Source organism: Empidonax traillii, unplaced genomic scaffold (genome assembly GCF_003031625.1).
Source record: "Empidonax traillii isolate 1590-97213 ecotype Southwest subspecies unplaced genomic scaffold, ASM303162v1 scaffold537:size946161, whole genome shotgun sequence".
NCBI lineage: Eukaryota > Metazoa > Chordata > Aves > Passeriformes > Tyrannidae > Empidonax > Empidonax traillii.
The window spans coordinates 788,016-800,467 of NW_020955730.1; the positions used below are offsets into that span (position 1 = coordinate 788,016).

Genomic DNA, 12,452 nt, shown 5'->3' on the forward strand with positions numbered 1-12,452 from the left:
AACATTTAGGATTATATAACATCTGTGCATAATATATATATATATAATATGTATATTTGTAATATATATAAAATATATATTACAAATAGATAAACTTGTATTCAGTTTAATGTGGACTGCGTACAAATATGCATGGTTGTGGGTGTTTGTGTGTGGGTGTACAGATATGAAGACGTTATGCGAATTAAAACGTAAAGCAACACAGGTAAAGTTGTTCGAAGTAACAGGAAAGCAAAAAGCAAGTAATATATTTCCTTTTTATCCATGTATGACCTGTCCTTAGATGACAGAAATTCACCCAGGTTCGTAGGACTGCCAGGGGATGTCTCCTGAGCATCAGACTGTTAGTTAGTCTTGAATGCAGTATATTTGTTGGGGTACTGTGAGTAGTATCAAAAGGTTTGAAAGAGAGAACTAAATCAGCAGAAAATCAAGGCTATGGATAACAGAATGGAGTCTCCAAGTCTCAGGTGGTACTAGAGACATTGTCAGTGAAGGGGTAATGTACCTTCTCTGATTTAAGTGTATCTATGGTCATGGGTAAGGCACTGCTGGGACTAGAATGTTTTCCAGTGGCAGCTTGCTGCAGGTTAAATGACAGGCTGAAGAGCATTGTAAATGGAGGGCATAACTCTAACCAGCGTAAACTCTAACCATCCTTTCTTGGTTTATTTCTTCTTCACAATTGTAGGCATCCAATAGGATTCAAGAATCCAAAAATCAGTATAGTCACGTTATGCAAGAAAGAGAAACCCTGCTGATAAAAATGAGTGCTTTGGAGCAAGACAAAGCCAGGCTGCAGAGATTAGAAGAGGAGCTGAACCGTTTGAAAGTTACCCTGGAATCAGAGTCACGTTTGAAGCAACGCCTGGAAAGTGAGAAGCAACAAATACTGAATGACCTCAATCAGTGGAAGAGCCAACACTCCCGAACAGAGGAATCGATAAGGAAGATCCAGTGTGAAAGAGAGAAGAGTGAGAGGGAGAAGAATAGCCTGAGGAGTGAGATTGAAAGGCTGCAGATGGAAATCAAACGGATTGAGGAGAGATATCGGTGCAGACTGGAAGAGACTGCTGTCAAAAACCAGTCAGAGCTGGAGTCCGAGCGTCTCAGGATGCAAAGAGAGATTGAGAAACTGAAGCAACGCCCATATGGGTCTCACAGATCTACACAGACAGAGGAAGACTTTTGTATTGATGCCTCCAAGCTGCTGTTCAGTGGGCTGCGGAAGAAGATTACAGCCATGCAGCTGTATGAGTGTCAACTGATAGACAAACTCACGCTGGATAAACTGCTGAAGGGGCAGAGGTCAGTGGAAGAAGTCGCGGCTGACATTGAGCCCTACCTCAAAGGGGCAGGTGCCATTGCAGGGGTGTCGCTTTCACCCAGACAGAAGTACTCTTTCGTGGAGGCCAAACGGAACCAGCTGCTTACAGCAGAAAATGCAGTCCTGCTCTTAGAAGCCCAGGCAGCAACAGGAGGTGTGATAGACCCGCACCGGAATGAGATGTTAACTGTGGACAGTGCTATTGCCAGAGATCTGATCGACTTTGATGACAGAGAACAAATCTATACAGCAGAAAAGGCTATTACAGGATTTAAAGATCCTTTCTCAGGCAAAACCGTGCCAGTATCTGAAGCCATTAAGAAAAATCTGGTTGACAGAGAAACTGGGATTCGTCTGCTGGAAGCCCAGCTGGCTGTAGGAGGGATTGTTGATCCTGTCAACAGTGTTTTCCTACCCAAAGATATAGCTTTATCTCGTGGGTTGATTGACAAAGACCTGTACAGGTTGCTAAGCAACTGCCAAGGCAATGCAAAGAACTTCATTGATCCCACCACCAAAAAGGCAGTCACTTACATGCAGCTGAAGGAAAAATGCAGGATTGAACCACACACTGGTCTGCTTCTCCTTCCAGTGCAGAAGAGGAGTATGTCCTTCCAAGGGATCAGGCAGCCTGTCTCCGCAGATGCACTGCTTGAGGCTGGAATTATTAAGGAATCAACAAGGAATGACTTGGAAAGAGGTGCAATTACAGTGGAAGAAGTGAGCGAGAGAATTATTGATTTCCTTCAGGGCTCTAGCTGTATTGCTGGTATCTATAACGAGGCTACTAAAGAGAAACTTGGCATTTACCAGGCTATGAAAATAGGTTTGGTTAGGCCAGGCACAGCCCTTGAACTCCTAGAAGCCCAGGCGGCCACAGGGTTCATAGTGGATCCTGTCAGCAACGTGAGGCTGCCAGTTGAGGAAGCTTACAAAAGAGGCCTTGTTGGCATTGAATTTAAAGAGAAACTTCTCTCTGCTGAAAGAGCTGTCACTGGGTACAAAGACCCAGAAACTGGAAACATCATTTCTCTGTTCCAAGCAATGAACAAAGAGCTTATAGAGAGAGGCCATGGCATTCGTCTGCTGGAGGCCCAGATTGCTACTGGAGGAATCATTGACCCCAAAGAGAGCTACCGCTTGCCAGTAGAGACGGCCTACAAACGCGGCTACTTCAACGAAGAGCTCAACCAGATCCTTAGCGATCCGAGTGATGACACCAAAGGGTTCTTTGATCCCAACACAGAGGAAAACTTGACCTACTTGCAACTGAAAGAAAGATGCATAAAGGATGATGCAACAGGGCTCTGCCTTCTACCCCTGAGAGAGAAGAAGAAGGTGGTGCACACCTCACAGAAGAACACCCTTAGGAAGCGCAGGGTTGTCATTGTAGATCCAGAAACAAACAGGGAAATGTCCGTGCAGGAGGCATACAGCAAAGGCCTCATAGATTATGACACCTATACAGAACTAGCTGAACAGGAGTGTGAGTGGGAAGAAATAACTATTACGGGATCAGATGGCAGCAGCAGAGTAGTCCTTGTTGACAGAAAAACAGGTAGCCAGTATGACATCCAAGATGCTATTGATAAAGGTCTGGTGGAGAGGAAGTTTTTTGACCAGTACCGTTCTGGCAGTTTAAGCCTGACGCAGTTTGCAGACATGATTTCCTGCCGTAATGGCACTGATGAGGTGTTCCGGCATGAGTCCGTGACTCGGTCTCCCACAGTGCTGAGCGTCAGGAGTTCTTCTTCCCTGATCAGGAGCGGTTCTTTCTCAGAGACCCCGGATGAGTGCAGCCCTATTGCAGCCATATTTGACACGGAAAACCTGGAGAAAATCTCCATTTCAGAAGCTATCCAGCGGGGCATTGTGGATAGCATCACCGGGCAGCGCTTACTCGAAGCCCAGGCCTGCACAGGGGGCATAATATGCCCTACAACTGGCCAGAGGCTTTCGCTTCAGGAAGCCACTGGTCAAGGCATCATCGATCAGGATATGGCCACACGTCTCAAACCAGCCCAGAAGGCCTTCATAGGGTTTGAAGGCATAAAGGGCGGACGGAAGAGGATGTCTGCAGCTGAAGCAGTGAAGGAAAAATGGCTGCCTTACGAGGCTGGGCAGCGGTTCCTTGAATTCCAGTACCTCACTGGAGGTCTTGTGGACCCAGAAGTGCGTGGAAGAATAAGTACTGAAGAAGCCATTAGAAACGGATTGATTGACGGTCGTGCTGCCCAGAAATTACAAGACACCAACAGCTATCCCAAAATTCTGACCTGCCCCAAGACCAAGCTGAAAATATCCTACAAAGATGCAATGAATCGGTCAATGGTGGAAGACATCACAGGGCTTAAACTCTTGGAAGCAGCCTCTGTTTCCTCTAAAGGCATATCCAGTCCCTACAACGTCTCCTCTGCACCTGGCTCTCGCTCTGGCTCTCGCTCTGGCTCACGTTCAGGCTCACGCAGTGGGTCTAGGAGGGGAAGCTTCGATGCATCATCAAGCTCGTCATATTCTTATTCATACTCAGCCTTCAGCAGTGGGTCTATTGGGCGCTAATAACAAGTAGGGGATGTGTCTGCATTTTATTGTCATTTAGATTATTCTCTTAACTCCTTTCCTAAAAGAAAAAAAAAAAACCAAACATCAACAAAGTAACTCAAAGCAAAGCCTTGAACTTTTTTCTGGGTGTGTTACACTTTTCTTCTGAAAAAGCTGTAAAATGCTTGAATGCAAACTTGCAGATTAGGGAATGCAAAAGTAATATTTGTGAATTTTGAGTTTCAGTTCCCATTTCCTTGTAGTGTTTGGATTTTAATAGGTCTCTGTATATTTTAAATACTGTGTAGTGCCTTCTCCTATTATCTATAACTGTCAACCCATAAGGTGATAACTGAGGTTTGAAAGTCTTGCAGTAGATAATTTTTTTCCCATATAGACCTTTTTCAATTTGCTATTATGAAGAAAAAAATATTAACAACATGGACTGAAAATGCCCTTAATATTGGTTTAGAATCTATACCATAAACATGAAGCTGTCTTTCAGATGCTCTAGTTCTTTATGTTTGGCTAGCCATTTTCTGAAGTATAGCTTGGTGGATATAAAGGGCTACTATTGGGCTGGGCTTTTGTTTTACTGTTACCCATATACCTTTTCTACTGTTTTGCTTGATTTCCCTGTAACGAAAAAACCAATAAAAACTAAATGCACCATGTGACCTATTCTGAGCAATAAACTTCTTAAGTTTTAAAGTATTTGGTGTGTACTTATTAAGTTTATCTGTGGACATTCTTGAAAGTGCAGGTTAAAGAAAGAACTATTTTTAAAAGCAGCTAACACTTATCTTTGTTGTAAAGAATGTACAGGCACATTATTTTTCATGATGCTCAGCCATCACTTTTATGAATGTGGACTTCTGATTCTGAATTTTCTGTAGGAAAATGAAGATAGCACCAATAATGGAAACTATGCCCCAGAATCAGAAAGCCTGTTTCCACAGTTGTTTACAGACTTGATGATGATGATCAGAAGCATATTTCTTCTGCTTGTGATCCAGCTCATTATCTCTGCAGCTAGAAGGGATTGAGTCAGTTTCTCTTTTACACATTGATGTAACTCGAGCAGAACAAAGAACTGGCTGGCTTAGCTGGCCAGTATGGTGGCACAGAAGCATCTTTCAAAACCTGAACAATCACCTCCTGTAATGTCTTTCCACCTCTTCTACTGGTTGCCAAAAGCCTAGGCTGAGAAAATAGCGATAGTATATCAGTGACATAGACATCATGCAATGTCTTGTTGTCCTCACTTCTATGTAGGCTGTGGACAGCCTGCTCCTTTCTTTTATCAGAGCTGAGAAAGTTCTTCATATGACAAACCAGAGCAGGACAAAATGACCACAGTGTTAGAGGACACAAAGATGATTTGAACCCGCTTCAGCTCTAATTAATGTTCCTTAGCCACTGTGGAAAATTACTTGTATATGTTGTTCTCTCCCCTTTAACACACAGTGCAGATACCTCCGGGTAAGCACTATGTTCTCAGCAGAGGGACCGATCACTTACAAGAATTTAGTATGGTTTTATACAACCATTAGTACAGTGGTTTAATGACAAAACTATTAGTATAATTTGCCGGTAGTTAAATAAATTTCTCCCTTAAGTAGTTTAAAGCACATACTTGCTTTTAGTCATGTGCCATGTACATGCTCTGTGAATTTTATCGGTTGCTATAGATAGAAAGAAGCTGATGAGCATAAATGCTAGTCACTGTTAATGATGCTGCCTAATTTTTTTTGTAGCACATTCCTTTCCTGCAGTAAGGAATAGCACATGTTCTGATCCTGCTCTCTCTGGATAAAGTTTACCCTTTAGCCTGAGAAGCATTTTCAGTGTTTTCTGAAGATAAGAGCAGTGAATAAAATCTCTGCCATATATAAAGTATCCTCAGTCACTGGACTAAGAAATTAAATGGACTGGTACAAGTCAGTGTTGGAGATCTCTATGGAAAGTAGGAGAGAAAGTGCCTCTGGTCTCCTAGGAAACTCCACAGCTTCAGAGAGCTCTCTCTACAGCTGGGTTCATTAGCTGTATCATAAAGGAAGAATCAATGTCTAAATAGCTTTCTGACTGCTAGGGAGTCAGACCTGTTAAAAAAAACAAACAAACACTGTTTAATTTAATCCCAGTCTGTCTCTGCAGTTTTAAATTACTATGAGGTTCCTGCGGTCTACAGAAAAAGTAAAACTAGTCATTACTGACTAGAAGTCCACTATTGGGTGCATGCACTCCTGCAGTCTGCATGAGTTAAGAAATCCTGCACACTCCACAGCAGACTGGGCTTACGTTTTTTTGCTCAAGTCACTCCTGGCATCTCTTTTAGGTTGTTTAAAGCTCCATCCTTACATAATACCCACATTTCTTACTGCTCAATCAACCTTTTGTTCTGTCATGGTGACTGAGATATGAATTAATCTCACAGAAATTATGATGACAGTGTTTTCCCCTTGTATATGCTCCAGCAGCAGCTGCCTGTGTGGCATTAGTGGTGACTTAACACAGCCAGAGAAGAAGGAGCCTCAGGTGCCCAGGGCCTGAGTAGCAGCTGAGCCAGAATAGGCTGCAGGTGGGGCAGGACACTGCTGGCATGGGATACTAAAGAGATAAGCTGAGTTTTCCTCCACCATCAAGTGTTGCTGAGGAAGGAGTTTTGGAAGAATCTCTCATTGACAGAGGTGAGGTTTGGCACTTGCAACTCTGTGGATAGGTCTGGCAGACAGAAGCAGGACAGGTGAGCACACCAAGGGGACCAGTGTTGCAGGGCTGGGAAAACTCTGTTTGTCTCCTCAGTGTTCAGCATTTCTGAGATAGGAGAGCCTTGCCTAGGGTTTGAAGAGCAAGCAGGCTGTGGTTTGTTATGGTGTGATGTAGCTGGAGCACAGAGATGAGTTTGGGGCTGCTGTTGTGGATTTGGAGGTGGGTGTTCTTAGAATCTGTTGTTCTTTTGCACTGAAGGTGGAATGAACTCTATTCATGGCTTTTAAAAAGAAGGACTGGCAACTTTGCATGATGTCTGCTGCTGAGACAGTAATTCCTCGGTATTGAAAAGCCTGAATGAACTTGTTGGTCCAGCCTGTAGCAGTGAGCGTTTCCCTGTGCTGAGAGGAGTGCTGGGCTGAGTGTACTCATCAGCAGCCTTGTAGTTTCCAGTCACTCCTCTGAATTTTCTGGCTCCTACGTCCTCCCTGTGCCTCAGGGTAGGTGATGCTTGCTCTGTTCAAGGGCGATTGGTTGCCCAGTGTGCTGACTTGGCTGCCTTGGCTGGGGATGGTTCAGTCATTAGCAGGCTCAAATCCTAAGAGGATTGGACATTGTTCTGAGCAGGACTGAGTCTTTTTCTTTTTTGCTATTGTTTGTATATCTAAGTGAATTTAATGCTCTCCAGTAACCTGCTTTGATACCACTAGATATTTCCAACATAGACCAGGAAGTTTACCCATTGTGTTCCACTTGTATGCTTTAAGTTAGACATCTTTGTGCACAAGAGTATAACTTTGACTTTTAGGCCACCTGAACAATGTATGGAACAGTTTGCTCCTTCTCCAGCTCATGCTCCCCCAAGAGAAGATCCTGTTAGTCTTTCAGGGAAGTGTCATTTTCTGCATGCCATATTGCAGTGAAGCCCAAGTATTGCAGTTAAGTCCTCCCAGGAGTAAGCATAAGGTGCAGTTTCACAGCAAGGATGCTGGCAATTTTTAAAAAAAAGGAAAAAGTAGGGTAAAATGTTTTCATTGTGAATTCCTAAAAATCACTTAAAAAATTACATTTGGTTTTACAGAAATTTCCAATATCATTGCCAGAATCAATGAGGTAGGCTCAAACTCAAAATGACCTTGTTTTATATAGCATATGCTCACCTTCTCCAGCCTCTCCTGTACCTCCTGTGTAACCTTAACTCGAGCAAAATTAAAGGGATGATGCTGTAATTGAGTTGCCTGAAATTTTGCGGAGTACACAGTATACAACATCAAAAAGATTGTGATCCTATGAATAACAAGCATAAGAAAATGTTTTGCAAAAACCACAGTCAGGAATAATCACCTTGTAGAGTAGTAATTTCCTTAATTTTTACAGTAATGAAAAAATAATCTCAAGGCTACAGTGTTTCTGTCTACCATGGAGCTGTATATTTGAATCGTGTCCTTTAGCTAACCAAGTGAGATTGCTCAAGTGCTCTGTGTCCCTCCCAAGTAATTTGTGCAGAAATAACAACCTTAAAGGGTAGACAGCTTTTAGTAGTTGTAGTCTTTCAGCTAAGCCTGCTGAAAATCACAGAATACTTCCTTAAGCCTGATTTTTGCAATCTTCCAGGTGATTGAGAGTCAGTCCTGCTGGAGTTGGGAGGACTCATTCTTGGAAAAGGTATTTCAATGACTGAGCAGAAATAGTAACTTGTAAAAGCATTTTTGTTACAGTGGTGCTGTCTAGAACATATTGGGCCTGTCTATGCCTCTTGGGAGTACCAGCACTGGGACAAATCCTTAATTCAACTTGCTTTTGCTGACTTTTGCTGATTGTCCTTATATAGCCTGAGCAGAGAACAGATGTAGCTGGAAGAAAATGCTTTTAAAAAATAAAAAAAGGTATAGCTGCTCAGGAATGGTGTGTATTTAGGATTGTAAGCCACACCTGAGGAGAATCTGTAGGAGCTGTGGTGGTTCCCAGTGGCTATGACGGTTAGTTAATGAGCAGTGATGTGTCTCAATGCATTAAACTAATGGAAGGTGGTAAACATGAAGATTGCCACTTGCATAGAGAAGATATACTGGTGTTTGAACAGAAATTTATCTTAAGGATAATATTTTCAGAAGTTATAATGAATAAATGTCTATCTGTAGTGAAATGTTAGTATTGAGAATATTCACTTTTTGGACCTCTATTTCCTCCATACACAGCGACAAGATCAAATCTCATAAATGCAAATTGCAATTAGGCTGATAATTCATACCTTCTTTCTAGCACAAGAGCAACCATCTCCCTCACTCTTATCAATACCATTCTAGAATGCAAAACTAGTTATTACTGTTGGGTTTTGAATGAGCAGTATGATTATACTGATCCTTACCTAGCTGCTTCCAGCAAACAATGTAAAAATGCAGGGTAATAATTGTCATTTTGGTTTAGACCTGGCAAGCTGGGATCTCCTTTTGTTGGAAAATTGGAAAATTCAGACATTTAAAAATAGACACATTGAATCAATTCAATCATTTCTCAGCATCACAATACACTCAGCCAGGTATTACTGTTCCTTGCTGAGCATGAATGCATCAAAACTAACTTTGGGAAAGGTCAATGAACAACTAGAGTGCTGTGCTGCTTGGATTCATCAAAACAACTAACAAAAGATAGTGTTGGACTGGGGAATGCTGAAATCTAAGTATGGGAGAGGAAATTGCAAGTGAGCAAGACAAGTAAACAACGGTGAGATTTTTATCTACTAATAATAAATGACGCTTTGTATAAAAGGTGAGATATGAGGCAGCGCAGAATATTTGCTTTCCCACCTTTAGAATCAACTTTACCTTTTTCTTCAGAAAACCCGACTGTTATTCATGTGGCTCTTTTTAATACAAGCAAGAAGTTTTTAAGCCTATGTAATGTGTAAAACATCCCTCTCTCTTTTGGAACCACACAAATCCAAACCTACTGAAGTTCTGCTAACTGCTGTGCCTAATCCCTGGTACCTGGTATCTGATAGTGAAAAAAGGTAATATTTAAGGAAGGGAACAAAAGAACACAGCAACTGGTATATGCTTTATTGTGTGTTGTTCAAGGATCCTGATACAGTTCCTCAGTAGCCAGAGGATCTTTCAGAGCCTATTGGCTCTGAGATAACTTGTCAACTAAAAAGCTAGTACTAACCGGTAATTCTGGAGCAGGCATACCACAGATAAGGTGAAATAACTTTCAAGCCGGTATTCTGGTACCACGAGTAGTCCTGAAAGATGGCAAAAGGATGAAAGTGTTGAATGAAAGTGATAAAAGGTAGTTCTACAACACTTGGTGATATGCTTTGCAATAACTCATACGTACCATACGCCTTACGATTTTATGTATATGTATGTATTAGACTGGTCTAAAAACATGTTGTTGGGGAGGGAAATAAACAGGAAAAGAAAGCATCTATCTTAATACATAATTATCCTGTAGTATTTCAAAGTGAAGCTGTGTAAGAATCATATCTGATATGTTGGTTGTGGATGTTCCTGTTCGTCCAAGCCACCACTTTCCTTTCTAGTATAACCTGTCAGAAGATAAGGATTACAGTCTGATAAAGAAAGCATTTGATACCTAAACAGACGAAGAATTTTGGATTAAAAGCTGTCCAGATAAAATTCAGTGAAGGTGTTACAGGCACCTGAGGGTTGTGGGGTGGAGAAGTGGGCAGCAGTGTCAAAAACGAAATTTTTACTGCAATCACTGATTTTTTGTGATTTCTGTTTTCTTACAGCCATTCTTAGCATTTCATACATTTCACATTATAAACAGACCCTATCATTTTGTGTTAAATGCATTTCCAGTGCAAGGTACTGGCTTATATTTGGAATAAAGTTAGAGTATGAAAAGAAAATTTATGTTATTTCTGAACATCCAACAGATAATCATTATTTGCTATTCCTAGGTGTGATGACATGGTTGTCCTTCCTATTTTATTAGAATTACAGAATAATATATATTAATATTTTGCTGTCTTTGATGTTTATGACTCATTCTCCCAATCCAGTGTGCATCACTATGAGTAAAATTAATGTGCCTGTCAAGAGTTAAGAAAGAAAAATATTCAGAGACTAGAAAAAGCATCTCTTCTCCAAAATTTAAATTTGCAGTGGCCTTAGAGCTGAAATTTACACTTGGATATAAATACAGATCCCAATCATGGTAACCACACCTCTTTATAATCTTAGGTAAATTGAGAGGAATTAGAAGCACTTTGATTTGCAGCTGTAAGAAGAGAGACTTTGCCTCCTGGAGATCTAGGATGAAGTCCTGACTCTACAAAAAGAACAGGGAACTGACTATGGATTCCAGTGGGACCAGTTTTCTGTCTTAGTCCTTTAATATTTTCAACCAAATTCAATTTTTTAAGCAAATGAGTAATACAGTCTTGCAAGCCCCTAATGTTTCATGCATTGTTAGAGGTTTGTTCTACTTTATACCATAAATATCTGTCCTCCTTACTAGGAGGACTGGCATGACCTGGTTCTCTTAAAAATACTGTTCCAGTCTTTTGGGAGTTTCCATAGATCCCAAACAAACATCCTTGTGGGAAAGGAAGAAATATGCAACAAGAAAAGCAGGTAAGTAGAGAATAGCTAGGCTAAACTTGGCTCATTTAAGTAGTACTTGACATACACTTCCCTTGTGTGTACCAAGTGGTAAAAAATATGTCTAATTTCCCTATTCACAAATCCATAAAGCAAGAAAGTTGCCTGCTCATATTCTTGTAAGGAAGAGGTGAAACTAAAAACAACAGTGAAAACTAGGCAAATAAATTTATTTAAAACCTCGGGGAAAAGAATCCCCAAAGATGTCTTATTTACAGTCAGTCAGCTTACCACCCCAGGAACTTCACAGCAGGTTTCCTCTGCCACCATGTTATGATCTATGTGAAGTTCAAGCAGTGGCACATTAAGCTACTGGATAAGCCAATAAGAAGAGAGGTTTTAAACTTTCTGAACAGCTTCAGTCTAGCTCCAGTCTGTCTGCTTATCCATAATGATGCCTTCACTAGCAGAGTAAGCATTTCCCAAACATAGGATGAAGTATAATAATTAATTCCCAGTTTGTAGGAGAAAGAGCTTGGTAGGTTAATGGATTTGCCTGCATGGGATGGAGAGGATTTCTGATGCTGTGGTGCTCTCATCTTAGAAACTAATCATGGAAATATTAAACATCAAGGAAGTCCATTGCGCGTTTAGTTTGGTGGGTGGTAAGGTCTGAAGTGATCTCAGCTGGAAGTGAGTTTCTAGAATTTTTTTGTGTATGAAATCCTGTGTTGCTTTTCCAATGCTGGATGGTCTTGCGTTATTTCAGTGGTGACATTTTGCAGCAAGTCAGGGCCCCCTAGGGAAGGCAAATGCTATGACTGCCAATTTCAGTCTTCAGGGTTATTTTGACTAGGGAACAGAGATTTGTTCTGTATTTTGGAGGAATCAAAGCAAAGGGCAGAGAACACTCATCAGTGCTTTTTGTTAAACAGAAGGCTTAAAGAATTTTGAGCCAGTCAATTCTAGAAACTATGATGCACATCCTTTGCACCTGAAATAAAGCAAACACTCTTCTCAGACCACAAACTGCAGCTCTGCTTCTAGCGCTCAGTAATCCCAAGGTTGATGAAATAAAAATTTCTGCTATTGCAACACACAACCAAAGTTGTGCACAGGGTTAACTCTTGGCAGCCGAGGTCAAGTGGAGATCTCCATACACAATAAGGCCCTGATGATCACCCAGGGAGGAACACTGTGCCAGGCTCACCTTGCCAGGGCACTATCTCCATCTGCCCTCCTTGCTGTTGGTGACTGATGGGGGCTGTGCCTGCAGTCTGGCCATCTACACATATATTAAGCTG

General features: G+C 41.4%; 1 protein-coding gene across 3 annotated transcripts in view; it reads left to right on the plus strand.

Annotated features, from left to right (window-relative positions):
- Positions 1-4,579, plus strand: part of DSP (desmoplakin) — a 38,417-nt gene extending 33,838 nt beyond the window's left edge. For all 3 annotated transcript variants that reach the window (XM_027897366.1, XM_027897368.1, XM_027897367.1), the window contains exon 24: positions 692-4,579. In XM_027897366.1, the coding sequence (XP_027753167.1) occupies positions 692-3,886 (3,195 nt within the window). In that variant the 3' untranslated portion in view covers positions 3,887-4,579. The remainder of the gene's footprint in view (positions 1-691) is intronic.
- Positions 4,580-12,452: the final 7,873 nt, after the last annotated feature.